General features: G+C 48.4%; 1 protein-coding gene across 5 annotated transcripts in view; it reads right to left on the bottom strand.

Annotated features, from left to right (window-relative positions):
* Nucleotides 1-1219: 1219 nt before the first annotated feature.
* Cmtm8 (CKLF-like MARVEL transmembrane domain containing 8) overlaps nucleotides 1220-25435 on the bottom strand; it is a 65124-nt gene continuing 40908 nt past the window's right edge. For 3 of the 5 annotated variants that reach the window (XM_006243964.5, NM_198754.2, XM_063265302.1), the window contains exons 2-4: nucleotides 7935-8108; nucleotides 2498-2614; nucleotides 1220-1582 (exon numbers count right to left, since the gene is read on the bottom strand). In XM_006243964.5, the coding sequence (XP_006244026.1) occupies nucleotides 1499-1582; nucleotides 2498-2614; nucleotides 7935-8108 (375 nt within the window). In that variant the 3' untranslated portion in view covers nucleotides 1220-1498. The remainder of the gene's footprint in view (nucleotides 1583-2497; nucleotides 2615-7934; nucleotides 8109-25435) is intronic. The other 2 variants (XM_063265301.1, XM_063265300.1) reach the window with 1 other exon arrangement.

Below are 25435 nucleotides of genomic sequence, written 5' to 3' on the forward strand. Positions count from 1 at the left end.
AGCCTTAGACAGAGTTCCTCATTCTTGCTAGACAGGGTCTGACAGCCCGGAGCTCCACAAGTAGGTCTCGACGGCAGACTGGAACTCCCAGGAGTCCGCCAGTCTTCACCTTACTAGTGCTGGGCTTATAACGCACCACCAGGACGGCTCAGCTGTTAAAGGCTGGGCTCACAACCAAAATATAATAGAACTACCAAGCCTGACATTTTTATGGGGATGGGGGGTGGGTTGACGTAGCCTCAGGCTAACCTTGAACTCCTGATGCTCCACTTCTTAGCTGGGTTCACACCTGCGCACCATTTTTCCAGGCATTGAACTTGGGGCACTTGGGTACTCATTCTAAGTGTTTCTGTTTTTGATGTGGGTTCCGGAAAACAAAACCAGGTCCTCTGCTGGCATGACGACTGTGCGATCTCCTCAGCCCTCAGCTAAATGATTTAAAGGTGCCTGTACCTACTGATCCTTTCAATGGCTACTCATTTGAACATGTTCTAGAACAAACTAGCCCCTGCCCTGGCAGTACCTCTTTGCAAGAGCTCATTGCTGAGCCCAAGGCCATGTCTCATTTGATGCCGCTAGGGTACGAGCTAGCGTGTGAGAGTCATGGGCACCTGTGGTTCTCAGAAGAAATGGGTCCCTCTTGCCACCCTGCCCTGCTGACTAAGGACAAGTGTTTTCTGACAAATATGGCTGCTTGAGCAGCCCTGAAAGCTTTCCTAGTACCAGTGTCCCTTATCAGCCACACTCAACCTTAGCTGAGGCATTGCACCATTTAATCTGCTCTCTTCAACCTTAGATTTGGGGAGATAGCTCAGCAGGTAAGAGCCGCACACTGCTTTTTACAGGGGACCCAAGCTCAAAGCTGCCTAAACACCAGCTACATCGATTTGACGTCCTGCACAGACTGATGGACAGACAGACAGACATGTGCATGTGACCGCGCGCACACACACACACACACACACACAATTAAAAATCAAAATATATTTTCATAATGAAAAGTTATCTTTGGGCCAGTAAGATGGATTGGTGGGCAGAGGACCCTGAAGCCAAGCTTGAAGCCCTGAATCTTATCCCTGGGACATGTAGGGCGGAAGGAGAGAACTCACTCCTGACCTCAGTTGCACACTGCCCCCCATAGCCATACATAGCACACATCCAGGGACACATGCATGAAACCAGTGTAATCTCAAGCGTTAGCTTTACAAACTCCACCTTCTTAACATTCAGCAATTTATTTTTACATTGTATAAGAAAATAAAGCCTAGGAGGACATCAGGAGACCTCAGGATTCATTAGAAGCCACAACACTCCCCAAGTAAATATCCAGCTTAACTGTAACGAGACACTGAGAGCTAATTTAACTAAGATATAAAAACTTTAGTTAAATACAATTCTGGGGCAATATACATTATAGCTACAACTGTCTTTTGTTTTGTTTTAACAGTGGGATTCATCCTGGTGTGTGTCTTCTTCTCCGTTATCTGAGGAGGGAGCGTCACTGCGCGGTCCTGGATCTCCAGGCTATGAAACTGAAGTATGTGTTTCCAGCATAGCAGATGGTGACCAGGAAGGCAAAGAACTGTGGAGAATGAAGTGTGGTAGATTCAGACCTTTAGCACGTGACCTGACTAGCAAAAGATCATTTCCCTCCACTGTGTCTGGTGCTCAAAGTACCCTGGATTCTATCTAGGGTTCCTTCTCTAAACCTACTTTGTTGCTTCGAAAGCCTTTTTCTTTAAACTTCCCGACATCATTACCACCGCCATCATCATCTTGATGTAGGTGTCTGTCAGAACAACTGTGGAAATCTGCTTATTCTTTTTACCATATGGGTTGCCAGGACCAAACTCAGGTCATTGGGTGTGGCGGCCCACGCCAGTACCAACTGGGTCATCCCTCCCTGTTTCCTTTCCTGGTGTGTTCTGGCCTCGCTGCTCTGAGTTCCTGGGACAGGTCTGAGGACTCCTCAGGGAGTTCACTGAGGGGTCATGATGGGAGCTGTGGGCGCCTAATCTAGTTCAGGTAACCTTAGACAGGGATCGGCCTCGGATGTCTGCCACTAGCTCGCCAGGTGAGCCAGCCCCAGCCGCTGCAGCGTGCACCTAGCCCATGCTTGTGTCTACAGATCTCAAATCTCAATTTGCACATCTCTGTTAGGAGGAGCTAGGCGGGGCTCAGCTGCCGGAAGGGAGGTTGCCACTGTTATTTTAAAGATTCATTCTGGCCTACAAGGGTCCCAATTGTACGCCATAGCTTCAGCCGTCACTCTCCGCAGACGGCATATTCGTGCTCATTCTTGCTGTATGTTAACCCAAGCCCAGCCTACAAGTTTTAATGCCTTGTTGGCTATCGACCAGTCAACTGCTGTTCTGCTGCTACTGCAAGCGGTCTTCGTCTCTTGCAGATAACGCGACCCCCTCCCTGATCCCGAACAGGCTGACCTTGGGAAGAGGTTCCAGGAGGATATGGGTGGCGTTTGGGAGGACTCACTCACCGAGGAGGCCGCCCAGCTGTTGAAGTTGTGACCTTCCTTCTCTGGGGAGACAGACGACGCGTCCACTATGGCAGCTGAGAAGTATAAGGCGCAGGCACTGCCGTTAAAGCACAGGCCCTGTGAAGAGGGGCAGACTGTTGAGGGAAGGGGAGCTCACGGCAGGCAGGAGCTGTACCCTGGCGTATGAGGGAACCAAGTGGACGGCTAGGGAAGACCAAGAGGAGGCAGCAGCAAGAGGAGAGCGTGTCACTGCAGCCCCAGCCCACGATGCCACCAGAGATGGAACGGTTCTCAAGTGAGTCACTGAAAATTTACATCCAGCAGAAATAGCTCAGTTTCATACGAGTACATTTCAGACGCACCAGAGGAGGGCGTCGGATCCCATTCCAGATGGCTGTGAGCCACCATGTGGTTGCTGGGAATTGAACTCGGGACCTCTGGAAGAGCAGTCAGCGCTCTTAACCGCTGAGCCATCTCTCCAGCCCCATAGCTCAGTTTTATAAGTTGAGAACAAAAATGGACACTATGTATTTAGTATACTGCTTGATAAATTGCCTTTAGTCATTTAAGCCTAGAAAGACAGACAGACAGACAGAAAGGAAGGAAGGAAGGAAGGAAGGAAGGAAGGAAGGAAGAAAGAAGGAGAGAAAGAAAGAAAAAAGGGTAGCGGAGTAGGTCCCATTTCCCTGGATGGTTCCTGCGACTGTTGGTTTCATGTCCAGGGACTTAGAAAGGGTCATATACCCTCATCATTTATTAGATAACATATTTCCCACCTTTCAAAAAACGGTTGGGGGACCAAGCACGGTGATGCATGCCTTCAATCTCAGCACCTGGGAGGCAGAGGCAGGTGGATCTCTGTGAGTTTGAGGTAACCCTCATCTACACAGTGGGTTCTAGGACAGCCAGGGCTACATAGGGAGACCCTGTCTCAAACAACACAAGACAAAACAAAAAAAAAATCGCCTAAAACATTAAAAGAAAGTCAAATCTATTCAAATGGTAACAGATTCCAATTTGGACAGAACAAGGTTAAGGAAAAAAGAGAATGTCCTAGCTAGGATGTAGCCAGTGGGAGGATGCTTGCCGGGCATGCGAGCAGTCATGGCTTCCTTCCCTAGTGCTGGATATCCCAGGTATCATGGGTGCATGCCTGTAATCCCAGCAGGCTGGAGGTGGGGGTAGGGAGAAGTTCAAGGTCATAGTTAGAGACCAGCCTGGGCCAAGAGACCCAGTCTCAAACAAACTCCAAACAACAAAACAAAGAAACTAGCTCCTCAGATGGCTCCAGAGGTTGAACCAAAAGGCTACTGAGGTGAAACGGGAGGAAGGAGCATGGGGCCCCACTGCTGCTGTAAATGAATGCCTGGGACCCAGTGCAGCTCAGCCAGGCTAGACCTTCCAGCTCCTGTTGGATCTCAAACATCCCTGTGCTATAGATCTGAGCTTCAGAGAACACAGAATCTTAACAAAGGCGGCCAGCTGCTCTCTGTGGAGGGAAGGAGAGGGAGGCCAGAGTGCCCTCCTGAAATTCCATCCTGCTTCGCTCTGAAAGCACTTTGTATTCTCCGGGATGGAGGTGCACACAGATGAAAGCTTGGCTGGCCTACCTCTCTTTGTTCAGCCTCCAGCTTCTGTGATGGGGGCCCCTCAGTTTAAAGATGCCTATTTCTGACAGGAGAGTGTCCCTTCAGTGTCCTGGCAGGTTGCTATGGGCCAAAACTAGACACTAACTGCTGGAAGTGTTTTAGGAAGTCCCGTGTCAGGGGCTGGAGAGGGGTTGGGTTCCCAGCTCCCACATGACAGCACACAACCACTTGTAACTCTATTCTTGGAGGATTTGACGCCTCTTCTGATGACCCTGAGCTCCTGCACACACACATAAAAAAATAAGTATATATTTTTAAAAAGAAGTTCCTTGTAGCGGAGGGCACTAAATCAACAAGATCAAGTGATAGAGTCAGCCAGTCTCCTCCCTCCCTCCCTCCCTCCCTCTCCCTCTCTCTCTCCCCCCTCCCACCCTCTCTCTCCCCCCTCCCTCCCCCTCCCTCTGTGTGTGTGTGTGTGTGTGTGTGTGTGTGTGTGTGTGTGTGTGTGTGTGTGTGTGGTTGGAGAACCACATTCAGGAGTTTGTTCTTTCCATGTGCAACCCAGGGAGTTACCTCAGGCTGCCAGCTTTGGTGACAAATACCTTCACCTGCTGCTGAGCCACCTTGCCACTCACTTTTCCATGGCTCCTAGAGATCTGACGCACGCTTGTATGGGAAACACTTTGTCACCTGAACCATCTGAGCGCCAACTTAAGCAAGCTTTTCCTCCTCCTCCTCCTCTTCCTCCTCCTCCTCCCCCTCTTCTTTTACTTGTAATATATGTGTTTGCCTGAATATAATATGTCTGGGTATTATGTATGTGCAGTGTGCCCTTGGAGGCCAGAAGAGGACATCGGATCACCTAAACCTGGAGTTAGAGACAGTTTTGAGCTGTCTGTGGGTGCTAGGAATTGAGTGTTGCCCTCTGCGAAGAGCAGCATATGCTTTTAACCACTGAGCCCCTAGATTTAAGCTTTAAACTGTCTTGCTGACACTTGGTTATGCGCAGGACTTCCTAGGATCAAAAATCCTTAGTTGCATTTATTCATTTTGTGCATATGCATGTGCTTGTACCAGGCGCTCTCTCTCTCTCTCTCTCTCTCTCTCTCTCTCTGTGTGTGTGTGAGTAAAGGTCAGAGAATTTTTGGGACTTGGTATCCCCGTCCCACCATGTGGGTCCCAGGGATCAAACCCTGGGCATCACTCTTGGAGGCAAGCACCTCTCCCTGCTCATCCATGTAGTCAGTCTTGGGTTTGGGTATTTGAGCCTCCCTCTGTAGCCCAGGCTAGCCTGGAACAGGCCATCCTGTCTCAGCCTCCTGGATGTGAGGATCATCATGGGTATGGACTGATTCTCCACTTCCTTTCCCCTTGTGAAGACAAAAAGGTCCCTTAGAGGCCACCTCAGACAAGTCCTCTAGATATCAGCAGGAACAACAGGTCTGCAGACAGTAAACCCCTGAGATGGCCAACTATTCTCCTTGAGACACGTGACCCAAAATTAGTAACTCGAGAGTTCTTTCCTCCATCATGGGAAGAGTGGAAGCAGTCAGAGCCTGTCTGGCTGCCTCCTTCCAGCCCCACAGGAACTCTGGTCACCTCCAGGTCTTTCTGTTCTCTATGGGGTTAGGAGGTGTTCCTGGGCACAGGTGCACCCCAGCTAAGAGGATCAAGACCTCTCCCAGTGTCAATGACACAGGGGCCAGACACATCACACCCTCTTCTACACCAGTAGTCAGTCAGGCGTAAGGCTCACCTGGGCAGGTGGCTGGGAAGGAGCAGGCCCCAGCCCTGGTGGCAGCTGAGAGGGAGGAGGAAGGATGTGGAAGACAGAGCTAGCATTCCCTTCCTCTCCTACATCTCCAGCTCTGGCCGGCAAGGGCTAACGGAGTCTCAGCTACCAGAAGGGGCAATTCATTCATTTTAATTTTGACATTACGTCTCAACGTAGCCCAGGCTGGCCTCCGACTCATTTATCTGAGAATCTTTTAGCCTCATCTCCTGAGGGCGTATACACCACACGCAGTTTATAGGGTGTTGGGGCCGGGACCCAGGCTTCATGCAAACTAGGCAAAGATCCCACCCACTGAGCTACACGCCCAGCCCCATCTCACGCCCTTTATTGTCCTCTCCTATTGGGTTGTCACAGCCACTATTATACCAAAGAATTGGCTATTTTTTGAATCCAACATCCTATTGAGTCTGCCCTTCCCAGTGTCCTAGGGGAATCAGGTCACTGATCCCCAGGGCCACCTGCGTGCTCCTAGATGGGCACAGGCACCTCACTTGGGATGGCTTTCAGACCCAGATACAGGCGCCTGAAAACGCCAACGGAGAATCTTTGCTCTGGGGTGTGGGAAAACAATCGCAAGTTAACCTGTTTTGAAAAGTAAAAGGAGACTTGTTTCTGGCTGGGTTTACTTGAACTCTAGAGGCAGCTCAGAAAGGAGAGGGGCAGGTACACTTTGAACAATGACAGCAGTGTGTGAAGGCCATCGGCCGCAGCTCCGGAGGAGGATGGCTTTCAAGGCACTGAGCCAGAGTGGTGGTGCACGGGAGTGAGTGTGTGCGTGCGTGTGTGTGTGTGTGTGTGTGTGTGTGCGCGTGTGCATGTGTGTGCATTAGTTGGAAACAAACATAGTATGTCTTTTGCATTGTTTTATACACGTGTACATGTGGTACCACTATAAAAGAAATTTATTATCATTTTAAATGATGACCTTGAACCCACTATTTGGCCAGCTAGGATTCAAACTTGAGATCGTCTTGCCTTAGTTTCCCAAGTTCTGAAATTGCTAGAATTATAGGCATGTGCCACCATATCTATCTGTGCGTCCGTATGTCTGTGTGTCTGAAACAAGGCCTCCTGCGGGGTTGGGGATTTAGCTCAGTGGTAGAGCGTTGCCTAGCAAGCGCAAGGCCCTGGGTTCGGTCCCCAGCTCCGAAAAAAAGAAAAAAAAGAAAAAAAGAAAAAAAAAAGGCCTCCTGCAGTGCAGGCTGGTCTCCAACTCTGTATGCAGCCGAAAACAATGATCTTGACTTTCTGATCCTCCTGACTCTACTTCCCAGATGCTGACATTATAGATCTAAGCCACGGTGCCTCTTTATGTGGTGCCAAGTATTGAACCCAGGGCTTTGCGTGTGCCAGGCAAGCCCTCTCCTGACTGGTATGACCTATCCAATTCCCTATCCAGACTGCAGGCTCTTATCAGAAGACTGCGTGATCACCGTTGTCTAACCTGTATATCGCATGCTGCCTGGAGCGGGGCCAAAAAAAATCCAAAACCCTTAACTATTCTTGTTTCTAAGTGGGAAGACACTCACGTAATTTTATCTGTGTGTCTGTGGTACTGCGGTTTAAATACGAGACCACGAACATGCCAGGTAGGTCTCCCGCCACAGCTACACTCTGGGACCCATCTACCACACTGTGTTTTCTTTGCTATACAGGGCATAGAGATCAAGGCTTCCCACACTCTGGTTTCACCCAGACGCCATGTGTTGGTTTTAACAGCCCCTGTCAGGTTCCTTTTTCTTTAGTCATGCACATAGAACCGTGATGTACAGAGTTAGAAGGAAGGATGATCAGGGGACAAGGTGGCCCTGACACACCTCTTTGCTGGTGACACTGTGTACCGTGACAGTTTCCCTCGACTCAGTTTGTTTGGGAGCCTGTTCGTTCCTAGGTGTGCTGGCTTCGTCCTCGGGCCGTTGGGCAAGCAGGAACCATATACTGCTGCTGGCGTCTCCAGCACTGGCCTGCCCCACGTGAGCAGAGGGGTCCCCAAATCCACAAGAAGACACTTGCTGTCCCACCTGGGCAGGGGCAGCCCCTGAGGTATCCTTACCACTGTGGTCCAGGGCACCTGGGGAATCCTGGTGTAAGTCATGGTGATGTAGACAATGAGGAAGAAGACGGTGAGGACCCAGTAAAAGACAGCTACAAACATTACCCAGCCAAAAGCAGGGACTCGGAAATACTCGGTGCCAGCGATCAGCGTCCACACCAACAGTCCCAGGACCTGCAGAGTAGCAGAGGTGGAGCGAAGAGAGGGGGAAGGAGAAGAGTGGAACACAGAGACAGCCATTAGCAAGGTGTTGTACACATGCACACACCCACAAATGCACACTCATGTTGACATATCCCCACTTACACATAATAAAAATAAATTTTAAAAACAAATCCCTTATAATACATCTCTAAGCTGTGCAGCAGTCGGCGTCATAAGTGCCCGAGTCCGTGTCACCCAGGCCAGCCTCCCACTTCTGTGGTGGCTTTCTTCGTGCTAAACAAAGCAGTTTGGCCCACTGGCCTCTCACATTACAGCCCGGTTCATTGTAGTCAGAGACAGATTGGAAAAGAAAGCAGGGACGGCAGCTACTCCCTATCCACTGTGACGCTTTAAATGGCCGATTCAGAGAGCACATTTTTTATCACTCAGAGAATTCTGGGAAATTCTGTGGTGAAGTCGCTAAGTTACAGAGGTCAATCAGAGCCATCTGGGTTAGCAACGTGCTCCCTGGGCACTGACTCTCAATTGTGCATGGTGCCGGGTATTTAGGTCACAGATAGGAGAGAGGCACAGCGTCCTTAATGACACACTATTCAGGTCTGATTTAACACAGTTGACCAATGATGACTGTGACTACAGATAGCTCATAGCATAAATCAATTGATGGTGGTGGTGGTGGTGGTGGTGGCGGTGGTGGTGTGTGTCTGTTGTCTCTCTCTCTCTCTCTCTCTCTCTCTCTCTCTCTCTCTCTCTGTGTGTGTGTGTGTGTGTGTGTGTGTGTGTGTGTGTGTGTGTGTGTGTGTGAATTCTAGGTTTTGTTCCTCAGGAGCCACTCAGGGTCTCTCCCTGGAACCTGGGGTTCGTCACTCCTGACCTCCTGTCTCTGATTTCCCATACCTACACGCACCGCCATGCCTATTTTCTTACCGGTGAATGCTGGGGATGGAACTCAGGTCCTCATGCTTTCGAGACAGGTGCTTTACTAATGGAGCTATGACCTCAGCTCACACAACCCGTTTCGTGCTGCCGACGGACACAGCCCTGCTCGTTCCCTCGCCTGTTGCCTGTGATTTCGTGCCTAAAAGACAGCCTCCTGCACGAAGCCTAACATGGCCACCTTCACAGAAAATGCCTGCCAGCTCCTGATTCACACTCCACACGCTCTGCTTCAGAAAATACATGCATGTGCACACGTGCACACATGCACGCGCCCACACAGGGTTTTGTCCGACATTTTTTCCCCCCACAAACAAATCAGGTTATTAATACAGGATGCTGGAGACTGTAAGAGAAAGAAAGGTGCATTTCCTTCTGGAACCCACATTGACTCCCACCTGCTGCCTCCCCACATCTGCTCAGTTTACCCTTCAGAGTCAGGGACTCTCAGCCAGCCCTTCATCGCTTCCGTCTCTTAGGGTCTGTCAGCATGCACGGTGACCACCTCTGTTTATCCACTAGGGGGCACCTTCACATTGCTGATGGATGACCAGGCTAGCGGAACCCCGACAGACCAGAGTGGGCTGTCTGGCTGGTATGAAGCAGGTGGTGGAAGGACTTGACTTCCGCTGTTAGCATCGACCTTGCTCCATCTCGCCGGAGAAAAGGACCCAGAAGGCCGACGTAATCCCAGATTCTTTTACTCCATGTGATGCTCTTGCAGAGATTTTACTGAGGTAAAATCTTCAAGAGCTACAGCAGAGCCTTGGGACACATCCGCGGGAGAATGCACCCAGGGCCTCGGGCCTTGGTGGCATCTCTAACAGGGCGCATAGGCTCTCTGTGTCCAGTCTTGGAAATGAGGGACTAGAGGTATGGGATTTAGGGGTCTGGCTCCTGGGTGGACCCAGGTTGCCTCAGGAGAGCAGGTTTCAAACCATATGAATTTTGTTCTTAACTCTGAAGGGTGTCACACACTCCAGCTTTTCCTCAGTACCGCTGTGGGGTCTTAGCCATGGTGGTGCTAAGAACTTGGGACTTAGATTATTCTGACAGTTCATGATCAAAAAGTCCTATGTGGAGGCCGTACCACAGGACTCTGTTATTCCCAGCAGGCAGTGGAACAGGAATGTGCATATGAGATGAGGGCTACAATTTGTCTAAAGGCTGAATGTAGGCAGCATTGGGCAGCCCCTATGACCTGTCACCATGGACGCAGCTGCCTTTGAACTCTCCGAGCGCCCGTAAGGAACCAGGATAGACTGGCTGGCTCACTGAAGCAGATTTGCATGCGGCCGGAGGCCTGCGCCCGATCTCTGGTGAGTGGTGACACTGGAGAGAATAACGTTACCAGTGTACCAAGTTCCATGGAACTCTGCAGAGGGCACCGGTCTCACGTCTAATCCCTTCACCAAACATAACCAAATGCTTTGCACAAACCCGCACGCTGGCAGTAAGGGCTCTCAGAGTCCCTGGCAGTAAAATGGAGGGCCAGGAACTGTAATTAGAACCGTGGTGCTCAGGAGAATGAAATGCTGCGGTAAAGTTGGCGCACTCCTTCTCGTCACGGCTGCGTGATGAACGTCGTGGGCTTTGAGTCCCATACAGTCTCTGTCCCAGCCATTCATTTTGCTGCAATCAGCCAGGCTCTCCAAGTGTGTGGTCCCAGACAGGGAGGTCCAGCACCAGTTAAGGACACAGACACGCAGGCTCCATCTAGACCTGTCATTCAGCAGTGACAGGAAGAGGCAGGGCAAGGGGGCGTCACCGTCCTGTGCTCAGGTAGGTCCAGGGACTACCCCGTCCCTCATTCCCCCATGCCTCCCCTTTCTTCTTCTCTCCCTTGTTTCCTCCCCCTCTTCTCCTTTCCCATAGAGTGCCCCATGCATCAGGGTCTTAGACACTGACTCAGTTAGGGTTACCATTGCTGCAATGAAACACCAGGACCAGAAAGCAAGCTGAAGGGGAAAGGATTTATTGGGCATACACATTGTAGTCCATCACTGAAGGAAGTCAGGACAGGAATTAAAACAAGGCAAGAACCTCGACGCAGGAGCCGATACAGAAGCCATGGAGGGGTGCTGCTTTCCGGCTTGCTCAGCCTGTTCTCTTGTAGAACCCAGGACCACCAGCTCAGGGATGGCCCCACCCACAATGGGCTGAGCCCTCCCCCACTAATCACTAATTAAGAAAATTCCCTACAGGTTTGTTCACACCCTGATCGCACGCTTCCATACATCCCAATCTTATGGAGGCATGTTCTCAAGGGTTTGCCCCTCTCAGATGACTTTAGCTTGTGTCAGGCTGACATAGAACTGTCCAGCACAGACACCAATGAGCCAGCTCTAAGCTCTCAGACCTCCCAAAGAGCACGCATCATCACAATGAGTGTGGTCAATCAGTGAGGAATGCTATGCTCCCATCCAGTCACCAAAGGGAAAGGCATCGGGCAAACCAGAAAGTCTTCAAGAACAAAGGATCCTGTGGTGACGACTCTGTCCTGATTCCCTGATGCTCCAAGGCTGGCACTGCGTGTTAGACTTGGGTGAAGCATTCTGGTGCCAACTTGACTTTCGGCTCTAGCTGATTCAGCATTTTCCCTCTGTGAGTGGTGTTTTCTTCTCCGACATTTCCCAAGCCTCTGAATAAAGTGTTTCAACAACAACGACAACAGAGAAGGTGAGGGAAAAGGAAAGGCTTAAAGGGAAAAAGAGAGATACAGGCTCATGGAAGGACAGAGAGGGCTGAGGACTTAGCTCAGCTGGTAGAGTGCACCTCTAGCCAAGGTGTGAAGCCCAAGGTTTGGTGCCTCACTCCACATAAAACAAATATGGTGGGCTCGGCTGTAACTCTAGTACATAGGGAGTGGAGGCAGGAGGGTAAGAAGCCCTCAGTTTGGAGCTGAAGAAATTCCTCGGTGGTTAAGAGTATGCAATGAGCTTTTGGAGGACCCAAGTTTAATTCCCAGTGTCCACATTGACAGGCTCACAACAGCCTGTAGCTCCAAGAGAATTTGATACCTCTGGCCTTCAAAGGAACCTATACTCACACACACACACACACACACACACACACACATACACATATACACACACGTACATATACCCACACATAGACACACATCTATCTATCTATTTATCTATCTATCTATCTATCTATCTATCTATCTATCTATCTATCTATCTATCTATCTATCATCTATCCACACACATAGACACATAATTTTAAGGAAGAAAGAAACTCAGGTAAAATAATACAGACCAGTGTCTCCCCTCCTATGGAGAGACACTGGCTCCCACAGCTGTGCTCAGTCCCTGCTCCATTAGCCTCTGCGTGAGATGCTCTCCCATTAATCTGGGTTCTTTGAGACAGGATGGAGGTCTTTTCCCACAGTCTTTCTGGGCTGTGGGGGAGGCTAACTGGGGAAGGGAGGGGAGAACCTTGACTGGAGTGCCCGATAATCAGTGGTCTCCAAAGCCACCAGGAGTCATCGGCGTCTAAGTTCATTGTCTCATGCCCAAGAACATCAAGGAAAGCAGGACAGGGAGGGAGCAGAGGAAGGTAGACTCATTAAGGAAGAAAGGAAGAAGAACTCCAGAGAGGGCTGGCCTCCAAGCATAGGTTTGAAGATCTTTCTGCCCCAGAAACTTCTGGCAGGATCCACAGGTCCTCATCTCCCATGTATAGGGAGTTTCTAGATCCCACATGAATTTCAAAGGTTTTTTTTTTAATTGTCTATTTCTGCAAAAATGTTGCATTGAAACTATGGAGAGACTGGACTGCACTGAACATGCAGACATTTTCCTTCTAAAATGATATGTTTTAAAACCCATAAACAATGTAGCTTCTAAATCTAGGTGAAGCTCGCCATTTGAAGAAAGCCTTTTCTTCCTCCCTAGAAGACTGCTTCTAATTAAAACAAACTTGCAAGACCATAGGAAAGTGAGGGGTCCACAAGAGAATACAGAGAATCTGCCTGGGTGTCTAATGACTTTATGATCTTGTCTCCGAGCGAGCTTTAACATCCTTCCCTAGTCAGCACATCTGTGAAAAGCTGTGTCTGTCCATTCTTCTGGCTACCGAGGGTGTGGGTCAGGAAGGTTAGCAGACACCAAGACAACCAGTGACCTTGCACCAGGCCAAAGCACACATGCAAGACAATGCAGTCTCTTTTCCCTGACCGTGTCGCCTGGGAGATGCGGCAAGCAGAAAACTAAAGCAGGCGCACAGCCTGCAAGGGGTCAAGGAAGCAGGTTCACGGCAAGACATGCTGATATTCATGCAGGGAAGCCACGGATGATTCTGTGCGGAGTGTCTGCATTCCAGGCACCCTCGTTGAGGACGTTGGCAACAGTTGGGCTGGCAGAGGGAGACGAAGCAGAAGAGAGTAGCTGGGGGCAGCTCTGTGAAGGGATTCCAGGTTTATTCACTGAGCAGACAGACATGGGGTTAGAGGTATTTTTGGAAATGTATCCTGGGGGCAGTGTGACAGAATGGGCACATCTTTAAAATCTCTGGGCAGGTCAGGCATAGTGGTGCCCACCTTCTTATCTCAGCACTTGGGAGACAGAGGCAGGCAGAACTCTGAGAGTTTAAGGCTAGCCTGGTCCACACAGTGAATTCCATGCCAGCCAGGGCTACATAGTCAGACCCTGCCTCAAAAACAAACTATCAAAACACCAATCAACCAAAATCAAAACAAACAAAAACTGCCCATAAAAATAAAATAACAACAACCCCCCCCAAACTAAGAACAAACAAACATACAAACAAAAAACCAAAACAAAACCCATTTCTTGGCAATGTCTGGGTAGGGAGGAACATTCATTCATGGAATCAAATAGCTGTGGTCCCTGGAAGGATGCATTTCCATATGACATGGCCTCAGAGGCCAGAGAAGAGACCCTGAGAGCCCGGCTTCCACAGGGGTCCTAGCTGGTTTGCCTGTGCTCCTGAGAGCTGGTTCCAAGCCAGTCATTCTGAGCTGGCTGTGTGCCACAGTCTTGTCAGGGAACCCATGTGGATTGGAATCACTGACTGCCTCAGCTACAAGGAGAGGGCACACATTTGTGTCTGCTTGGTGGCTGTGCTGGCTCCCTTTACATCAACTTGACCCAAGCTGGTGCCATCTCTGGAGGGACCTTCAATTGAGAAAATGACTTCATACAAACAGGAGGTAGGCAAGTCTGTAAGCCATTTTCTTAATTAGTGATAGCTGTGAAAGTACCCAGCGGATGATGGGTGGGGCTGGTGGTCCTAGATGCTACAAGATAACAGTCTGAGCAAGCCATAAGGAGCAAGCCAGCGAGCAGCATCCCTCCCTAACCTCGGCATCATCAGCTCCTGCCTCCAGGTAACAACCTGGATTGAGTTCCTGTCGTGGTTTCACTCAGTGGACTGTGACTCAGGATATGTCAACCAATCCAAACCAAACCAAACACACCTCTCCTCTTCACAGGAAGAGTAACTGTAACAAAGGCAGTCCCTTAAATGGTCAGCCAGGCATTTCAGTCAGACACTGACTCCTCATGACTCCCTCAGTGACAAGAGTATGTCTGGGGTGGTGAGTTAGGGACGAAGTTAAGTACTACTGTGGGGAAATAATTCAGTACTTCCAGGGGGAAAAAAACCAAACCCATACGTACAAACACAATGAGATCCTGTCTCTAAAAAGGAAAAGAGAAAAAGAAAAGAAAAGAAAAAAAGTCAAATTCGGAAATACTGTAGGGGAGGAGCTAGTTCATAGGGACATAAAAAATAAACTTCAAAACCCTTTTTAACCTGAGCAGCCTCTGGCTTCCGGCTCTCACCCGTTGGGAGACAATGAGCTCACTAGGAGGGCTGTGATGAAATCTGTGATGTGATGGATGAAAAGCTCTGTAGCCTAGTGCAGAAACCGCCTTGTTCATTTGGATACCCACTGTGACATTTGCCTTCCTTAAGTGTTTTTTTTTTCTTTTTAATTCCTTTCCTTTTTTTTAAGTCCACTCTTCTATTCTAGAAATAGGTGAGGTGGCTTTTGTCAGAGGAACAGAGGATTGGGCTGGATTTCAAAGCCAATAACAATTCATCTATTATTCAGCTCCCAAGTTTCCAAGGCACTCTTTGGTCTATTTTTAAATCTGCCTGTAATGAGCCACCAGGGTGGTCACAGATCTGTGTCCTTATGAATGCTGGGAGAAGACCCTGCTGTCATATGAGCTAAGCATGTAGACAGTTGTGCAACCCCCCAACATGCCGCCTTGGTGTATGGATTATTCTAAGTTTAAAGAACACGCCTGAAGAATAGCAGACGGAAGAAAGAACACCTCAACGCTGCCTTTTCTTCCTGAAAACAGGTGGAGACGTTCTTTCTGGAAGATTCCCTCCCTCAGTTGCAAGGACAGTAACATTTTTAGGGCCAGAGCAAGAGAATTGAGGCCTAGAGTCTGCACAAGGGAAACTTATTAAAAGATTTCTTCCCGGGCTGCAGAGATGGCTCAGTGGTTAAGAGCACTGGCTGCTCTTCCAGAGGTCCTGAGTTCAAATCCCAGCAACCACATGGTGACTCATGACCATCTGTAATGAGATCCCATGCCCTCTTCTGGTGCGTCTGAAGACAATGACAGTGTACTCATACATAAAATAAATAAATCTTTAAAAAAAGAAAGAAAGAAAAGATCTCTTCCACTCTCTAACTTTTTTTTTTTATTAACTTGAGTATTTCTTATTTACATTTTGAGTGTTATTCCCTTTCCCAGTTTCCGGGCCAACATCCCCCTAGCCCCTCCCCCTTCCCTTCTCTATGGGTGTTCCCCTCCCCATCCTCCCCCCCCACTCTCTAACTTTTAAAAATGATTTGCTTATTTATTTAATGTGCGTACATACATGTGTATATGTGCCTGTGCACACATGTGTGTATGTGTGTGCACATGTCTGTGGAGATCAGAAGACAGCTTACAGGAGTCATTTTCCTTCTATCCCAGGGGAATGGGACTCAGGTTCTCAGGGTGGAAGGAGGGATCCAACCCAGAGTTGTCCTCTAATCTTCAAATGTGTGCCCCCACACAATCAATAAACAAATAAACACGTGTAATTAAAATAAAAGAAGCACACCTGCATTGGCCTCAGGTCCCAGCAGTCCCCGCCTCCTCCTACGCCTTCCTGCCTGCACCGCCTTGGGACCAAGCCTTCAGGATACAGGTAAATGCTCACAAAAGCCATCTGTAGCAGAACTGAAGCTAGGACCCACAGTAAACAGGACAGACGGTGTCATGAACACTCCCCTGCCATCGAGGGTTGAAATTAGCCCACGTGCAAAGCAGCATAGCAGAAAGTAGGTCAGGTTTCCTTTGAAACCAGACCCAGATGGGACTTGGGGATAATGTGATGGGGACTGTCCACCAGGGAGGGAGCATTGCTTCTTTAGCAGAACATGCCTCTGGGGTCACCTTCCTCCCACACACAAGGCTCTAAGGAGTTATTCCCACTAACTCAACCGCCATGTGTGTGCACACACCATCATACATGTATGCGGTGTGCACGTGTACACACACATGCATTCTCCGCTGGCTCTGTGTTCTCACTTCCTTCCCACGAAGTCTTGCCACTGTGTGGGGAGGTCCTCTCTATTCACACAAGCTGGCATGTGACCCTCTTCCAGGTCCCGAGGTTGTTTGAACAGTGCCTCTGGTTTCCCTGGGAACTGTGCTGGTCCAGCTGTTTCAGCAGTGCGAAATAACCCCTACCTCTGAGTGTTATTTTTAAACTCTGCCGCTCGTTGAGTTGTGTCAATAGGAGGGCCTGTCATTAGCTAATACCAGCAACATGTGTGAGGAGCGAAGCAATCACCCACATGGGAAAAGTCGGGAAGGGAAGCCCTTGGCGTCGGACCAAGATGTACACCAACACGTTTTACATGCCAAACAAGGGGTGGAGCGGGGCGGATATTATCTGCCACAGAACAGCTGTCATGCCAAATGAGGGGCGGGAAGGGGGTCACAGGGTCAGGGATGGTCACGACCGGGCCGTGGGAGCACTGGAGAGACATCATCACGTGAGGCCACTGGGGATAAAAATAAAAGCACACGTCGATGAAGACAAAAGGCTTCATGTACGATGAGGCAAATCAAACCCTACTCAAAAGCACTCTTTGGGGCTGGAGAGAGGCTTCCGCCATTAAGAGCGCTTGTTCCTCCTTCCGGGGGCCTCGGCTCCATTTTTAGCGCCTACACAGGCAGCTAATAACCATCTGAAATTCTGGCTAAGGGATCTGATGCTCTCCTCTGGCTTCCAGAGGCACTGTACACATGTGGTACGCAGACATACATCCAGTCAAAACCCTTGTGCAGGCAAAAAAAAAAAAAAAAAAAAAAAAAAAGAAAAAAGAAAGAAAGAAAGAAAGACATTAAAATCCTTTAAAAAAAGTTTCTTCAATAGCAACCTACCAGACCCCCCCCCCCAAAGTTCCCAGGGACTAAACCACTACCCAAACAGTACTCATGGACAGACCCATGACTCCAGCCACATATGTAACAGAGGATGACCTTATCTGGCACCAATGGGACAGGAAGTCCTTGGTCCTGTGAAGGCTCAATGCCCCAATGTGGGGGAATGTTAGGGCAGTGAGGTGGGAGGGGGAAGGTGTGGGGGGCAGAAGCACCCTCACAGAGGCAGGATGGAGGAGGGCAGATGGAATAGGGGATTTGCAGAAGGGAAACCAGAAGGCAGATAACATTTGAAATGTAAATTAATAAACTAACCAATAAAAAATTAAAAAAAGAAAAAATAAATAAAAAAAAAATAAAGAAAAAAAAAAAAAGTTTCTTTCTGTGATAGCTGTGGTGAAGCATGCCTTTAATCCCAGCACTCAGAAGGGAGAGGCAGGCAGATCTATGTGAGTTCAAGGCCAGCCCGGTCTACAGAGTGAGTTCCAGGATAGTCAGGGCTATGTAAAGAGACTCCGTGTTTAAAGAAGTTTTTCTTCCTCCCTCCCTCCTTTTCTTTCCTTTCTTCCTCTCTTCCCTCCTTGACTCCCTGTTTCTTTGGGGTGAGGCATTACTCTTTTAACTAGCCTTGAACTCCTAGGCTGAAACAATCCTGTGTCAGTGTTCTAAATATCTGGGGACATAGCTGTGTCCATTGTCCCCAGCGCAAACCTTACATTTCTCAAATGACAGCTTTATGGAGATATAATCCCATACCATAAATCCGCCATTAAGAAATTAATAGATCTTAGCGTATTCGTGGAGTTGTGTCACGACAGTCACCTGTAGAACGTCGCCATTATTCTATGGGGAAGCCTTTAACCCAGGCCACAGAGGGCTCGGCGGTAAAGCGCTTGCCATGTGAATAGCCCGACAACCTGAGTTCAATTCCTGGGATCCTAAGTGAAGATGGAAAGGAGGGAAGACTTTCCACAAAACCTTCTTCGCTCTGTGCTCCCACAGTGGTGCTCCATGAAACCTTCTTCGCTCTGTGCTCCCACAGTGGTGCTCCTGACACCCACATCACTCCACACCCCTCCCCATACACACAGGACTTTTTTTAAATAAACATTTGCTACTCATGGTCTCCCACCTCAACTATCCTCAGCCTGGGTAACCACTGACCTACTGACCTACTGACCTACTGTCTTTAATAGTCTTTATTGTCCCGCTGTGCTGTGTGATCTGGGGAACGGTCTGTGATAGACATGCGTGTTTTGTGTTTGAATGACTGAACTGATTGTGCATATAGGAAGTCAAAATAAAAGAATAAATACTGATAGATGAATGAATGGGCAGATGGACGGACAGGAAGGTAACATCATCAAATCAGGGACTTACAAATATCCATCAGAAATGGACTGACAAAACACCTTTAAGACAGCCAGCTGGAGGGGTTGGGGATTTAGCTCAGTGGTAGAGCGCTTGCCTAGCAAGCGCAAGGCCCTGGGTTCGGTCCCCAGCTCCGAAAAAAAGAAAAGAAAAAAAAAAAAAAAAAGACAGCCAGCTGGAGAGATGGTTTAGCATTCCCATGTTGGCTCACAACCATCAATAACTCTGACACCTTTTCTGATCTCTGAGGGCCCAAGCATATGTGCGGTGCACATACATTACACACACACACACACACACACACACACACACACACACACACACACACGTACTAAGATAAAAATATGTTTTAAAAAGTCAACTGGTGTACCTGTTAGAAGCCTGAGCAGAGCAGAGGGTCCCTCTGGGGTTTCAGGCTAATAGAACAGCAGCAGAGAGATGGCATCATTAATTCAGAGGCTCACAGTATCCAGCAGAAACTGGTTGGAGTTCCGGACTGAGCCTCCTCTCTGTGGCTGACTGTCCCCTGGCTGACCTTCCCAGCTTCTATTTTGTATCCTAGAACCAGGCACTTTTGCATCATGGGATAAACACAGTAACTTCTGTTAGAAATGCTTTTCTTTTCTTCTGTCCTAAAGTATATGATGTTTTTACTCTTGGACTGCTTTGCTATTCTTTTCCTGTTACAGAGTTGGGAGAAGGGCATCTCTCCAGACCTTGGTAGACACATTAAAGACAAACACGATTGAGTCTAAAACAGGGTGGTGGGGCAACAGCACTTCCCTGGGCCAGCTTTTCAGTAATCTGAAACACCAATACAATGTAATTACAACATTTCATATAAACAGAACCAGGCAATGTGTGGCCTTTTGTATTTGGATCTTTGTCACCAAGGTTTAGGCATGTTGTGGTTTAGCCATGTTGATTCATTTTTGTGCACACCTAGGTGTACACATACGTGCACACAATGTACAGGCCAACTGGGGTTTTTTCTCCACCCCTCTTCAACTTATTCCTTTGAGTCAGGGTCTCTCTCTGAATCTGACCATTTAGCTTGGTTGGCTGGTAAGCAAGCTTCCAGGATCCACTCCCTCCCTTCCCGTCTCATAGGGTAGAAGCTTTTCTGGTGTTCCCTCTCCTATAAGCCCTACAAGGACTTGCTCTCAAGGTTAATTTTTACTGGTCATAACCCTCCGGTGCTTTTTATGCTAAGTACCCTGGTGTCTGCGGACAACCAAACAAGAGCTGTTTTGACAGATCTGACAGGCCCCCTTCACAGCAGCACTCGATGGCAAAACGAGCTAATTCATTGCCTTTTTTTTTTTTAACCTCATTAGCCTTTTAAATATAACCTGGATCTTGGAAGCGAGAGATAAAATCGTTAGCTACAAATTCACAGGACAAAGTCACTTGACTTTTCAGTTAACAGACTCGGGCTTTGGGGCGAGAAAGATGAAGGGAGTGGAGACACTTCACCGTTCAAGAGGGAAAGCACAGCGACGTCCTCTGAGGAAGTGGGAGGAAAGAGAAGAGGAGTGGAGGGGTGGGAGGTTGTCAGGCTCAGTGGCAGTGGTCTTTCCTGCTGCCCCATCTCACCAGCCCAGTATGGATACCCTTTCTCAGGACACGGAAAGCCCCCTTATATCCTTCTGACTTCTTTGGAGCATTCCTGATGGGCCATCGTTTCTCTCCTGGTTTCTGTTGGCGATCCCTTCTCCAGCTACTGGAAACGGTCCTGCCAAATGCTACCATGCATGGCTAAGCCCCCTTGTCTGTATTCAGGTTCTCCTTGGGGGACAGAAGTGACAAGTATTCTATGTTCCTGGTTGATGTGAGTGATTACCTGACAGGAAGCAACTTGAAGTCTCGAGGAGATAGTTCTTTTGGTAAAGTGCTTATCACACAAGCCCGATGAACTCAGTTCGAATCCCCCAAGCTTGTGTAAAAGGAGGGAGGTCAAGAGGAGGGTCTTCCAAAGCTCACAGGTCAGCTGGCTTGGTATACCAAGTGGTGAACAAGAGAGACCTTGTTATGGATAAAGACAGGCAAGGAAGGATACTTGAGATTGTCCCCTGGTATCCACAAGTGTTATGGAGTACACACACTCACACACACACACACACACACACACTCACACCACACACACTCACTTACACACACTCACACACTTATACACACACTCACAAAAACACACACTCACACACATACACACACTCACACACACTCACTTACACACACATACACAAACACACACATACACACACTCTCACACACTCACTCACACTCACACAAACACACAGACACACACACACAGACACACATACACACAGACACATACACACACTTTATTTTGGATTATCAACCATCATCTATGACTGCTTTCATTTACTTCTTCTAGACAGACTATGTCGCCTAGACTGTCATCGATCCTTTCACCTCAGCCTTCTGAGAAAGCATCCCGTTGAGTTTTCTCTGCTCCCATCTGGGTAGTTCAGGGTCTGATTCCTGCATGCTTCTGACCACCTTCCAAGCTCGGAGGAAGCAGCTACCACCTGTCTTTTTACAATTTCCCAGAGGATATCAGGTTGTTTCAAGGAAACTTAAGAGTTTCCTAAAATAGATCTCATTCCCTAAACACATTTAAACATTGAGAGCTATTCGATGTGTGCACGTGCGTGCCGGCCCCTGTGGTCATGCGTGACGTGTCTCACGCTTGCCTTCCGCTCACTATCTTGATGCTCTCTTGCTAATGACGACCTTGAGCTCTGATTCTGTCCCTCTTCCTGCCTGGTGCTGGGATTTCAGGCATGCACCTCCACATCTGGTTTGCACACTGCTGGGTGAGAGAATCTGGGGCTTCACTCATGCTAGGCAAGCATTCTACCAACGGGGCTCCATCCCCGGGCCCATAAAAGCCATTGCTAGCTTGTAGGCTGTACTAAAACAGGCAAGTGGGCTTGTCAGCAGGCCCCGATGCTCTCCACAGTAACCCATGGACCAGTCCTGACTTCGTATGTGTGCTCTTGGCTCTGCCTCCTCTAACTCATCATAGCATCTGACACCTGGCAGTATGGTTTGAGGCTTAGTCGTTTATTTACGTCGCTCTGTGCCTGTCATTAAATGGTGGAGCTGCTACTGTTAACTTACCGACTTGCTCACAGATAAGCTCCACTGTTTACATTTCTTTATCATCATCTTGATTCTCAAGAGAGTAAACAGGGTCTGGCTGGGTTTGGGAGTGCTGGCCTGCAACCCCAGTTACTCAGGAGGCGAAACAGGGGAATCTCATGCTTGGGGCTTATCTGGGCCACAAAGTAAATTCAAGGCCAGTTCCAGTGAGTCGGTGAGACTCTGTCTCAAATTAGAAAGTAAAATGAAGGGGCTTGAGAGATGGCTCGGCGGTTGCTCTTCCAGGATTAGATTCCTAGCATTCGCCCTGAGGTTCACAACCATCTGTAACTCTGTAACTCCATCACAACATCCCTCCTCTGACATGGGCATGAGGCATGCATATGGTGCCCAATAGATATACACACAAGCAAAACATTAAATACAGGCGATCAGTGGGTACAGTGCCCACCTAGCACGCATGGAGCCCTGGGCTCCAAAACTGAAGCCCGAAGGCCCTTCAGGATTCGCTTTCTGTCGGGATATTTTACTATAGCCAGACGTTTCACGGGGCAAAGCCACAGGAGCTAGCTGATCACTTTGCTTCAATCCTGCATTCAATGTCTGTCATGGCTGACTTCTTTTGAGGGCCAGAAGGGGCACCAACATCTTGTTTTCTGAGTCTCAGTTATCTCAGGCTAGTCTGAGTATCAATGTGTAGCCAAAGATAGCCTTTAAATTTAGATCCTCCTGCCTCTGCTTCCAAGGTACTGGGATTGAATTACAGGGGCACACGGCCATGCTGGGGATCTAACCCACGGCTCTGTGCATACTAGGCAACTACTCTACCAAATGAGCTCTACCCCAATCCCCCACATCTTTTTTTTTTTTTTTAAAGACTTATTTGTGTTTTGCCTGCATATATGCCTGCACGCCAGAAGAGGGCACCAGAGCTCACTATAGATGGTTGTGTCATCAGGTGGTTGCTGGGACCCCAAGAAGTACAGTTGGCACTCTTAACCTCTGAGCCATCTCTCCAACCCCTCCAGATTCTTTATTTGAAAGAATGAGGGGGTTGGGGATTTAGCTCAGCGGTAGAGCACTTGCCTAGCAAGCGCAAAGCCCTGGGTTCGGTCCCCAGCTCCGAAAAAAAGAAAGAAAAAAAGAAAAAAGAATGATTCAGTAGTTAAGAGTGGGCATCACTCTTGTAGAGGACCTGAGTTAGCTTCCCAGCGCGCACTTTGGGCTGTTCACGACGTCTCTAACCTCAGTTTCAAGAGATCCAACATCTTCTATCCCCCCTGGGTACCACATGTACAGGGCACACATGCATACATGCAGGCACTCACATATACACACAAAATAAAAATAAAATAATCGTTAGAACAAAGCATTGCAGTGCTCACCTTTAGCAGTCAGATCTGTTTGCATTTCAAGCTGGCCAGAGTTACATAGTGAGGCCCTATCTCAGATAGATGGATAGATAGATGGATGGTAGATAGATAGATAGATAGATAGATAGATACATACATACATACATACATACACACACACAGATAGATATAGAGAACCAAAATAAAAAAATTGTGCTACGCAAAGCTACCCTTCAAAGACAGCTTTGTGGAAATATTAAATACACTTGAAATAAACACATTTGCAGTTATGTAATCTCCTTCCCCCTCCCCCTCCTCCTCCACCTCCTCTCCCGCCAGCAGTTACAGGGGATTTAGATGGTCAACATTTATCCTCCTGGGGCATGGTACTTTTTATCCACTAGCCCAAAACCAATGTATTGATACTTTGCTTTGTGGGGGAAGATTAAACATATGAGTCACTTCAGTTTTCATGTGCCAGCACAACGATTTTCTTTTCCTCATAAGCTTCCTGGAAGCCTGTTATTTACCAAGTTTCAGTGTGTCTCCTTGAGTCAATGGTATGAGCTGCTGACGTTACTCTGTAGAGACTTTATCTAGCCAGCCACGGACTCTGAGTCCCCCTGGTCTGTACTATTAACTGCAGAATGAAATCCAACATGTAACCAAGCCAGAGGAATCCTTCCTCCCTATCCCATGTGCACCACTGGGCAAACACCAGGCACGGTAATAATAACCCCACGTAGCCCTTCAGCAATTGAAACTGGCTTCTGACTCCAGACAAATATTTGCCTTGGAGGCTTTGTATAGAAAGACAGAGGCAAACCCGCTTCCTTTGTTCCTATAGTGAGTCAAACGGTCTAGCAACCAGGAGTATTCCTCACCCATTCCTTGCAAACCTGTCAAGAAGCAACAGCGAGGGTCTGCAGAGATCTGACACATTGTTTCCTTTATGTTTCTCTCCCCAGCCCTCCTCCACCCAGAGAACAACAGGAAGCCTAGAAGATCATCTGTGGATTCTGGGTCCTCGGCAAAGAAGCTGTAAAGAAAAGTCGCTCAGGCGTGCAGTGGAGCTCGTTAGGCACAGTGCTTGCCTCTCCAAAGGCCCGAGTTTGATCCCCAGCACCCACATAAGTATTCGGATGTGGTGGGGTTTGGTGGAAAAAATGAGGTGAATGGCTCCAGGAGAACAGTACTTGATAAGGTTGTCCTCTGGCCTCCACGTGCGCGCGCGCGCACGCACGCACGCACGCACACACACACACACACACACACATATGAACACACGCCATGTGATCGCTTAAAATCCCATGGACTTTCACAAGTCCTTGTCACAAGGCTCTATGTGACTGAGGTTGCGATATTAGTTTGGAACAATCTGTTATCACACGCCATGTAATGTGACCCCCCCCCCCCAGACACACTGTGTAGGACATGCTATAGTTTTGCTAAGGTGAATAGCATATGCCTCACCATAGTCTCTCTGAAAATATCTTGAGTTATCTCTACTTGGAAAAGTCTTTTGCCTGAAGCGATCGAGATGATTCAAGACACAGTACATTGGAGTTGATTCAGCCTCAGACAGAAGGCCGAGAAGGAAAATGTGAAGGGCAATCCAAGCTGCACCGTGGGTACCTGAGTCATGCTAGCTCCCTCGGTGAGCTGAAGGCAGCGTTGTGATCGCCTCACAGAGGTCCCTGGTTCTTGGAAGATGTATACCAAGCTACTTAGGGAAGAAGGTCTATGTGCCTGCAACTCTCTATTATTAAACGAAAAAGGAAGCAAGGGTCAGTGAGATGGCTCAGTGGGCTAAGTCTGGTGAGCCGAGTTTGACCCTGGAGATTTACATGATAGGAGAGAACTGACTTCATGTTGTCTGCCAACTTCCAAAGCAATGCCTAGGCTACACACACACACACACACACACACACACACACACACACACACACACACACACACACACACACAAGCATAAAATAATTCATAAAATTTTAAAATAACCTACATACTCACACAAAGGGGTAGAGAACACGTAACTTGTAAATGTAAAAGAAGGCCAGATATGGAGTAGCATGCTGTTGACCCCAGCATTCAGGAGACAGAGAAGGTAACCAGGCCAGAC

This window comes from Rattus norvegicus, chromosome 8 (genome assembly GCF_036323735.1).
Source record: "Rattus norvegicus strain BN/NHsdMcwi chromosome 8, GRCr8, whole genome shotgun sequence".
In the NCBI taxonomy this organism is placed as follows: domain Eukaryota; kingdom Metazoa; phylum Chordata; class Mammalia; order Rodentia; family Muridae; genus Rattus; species Rattus norvegicus.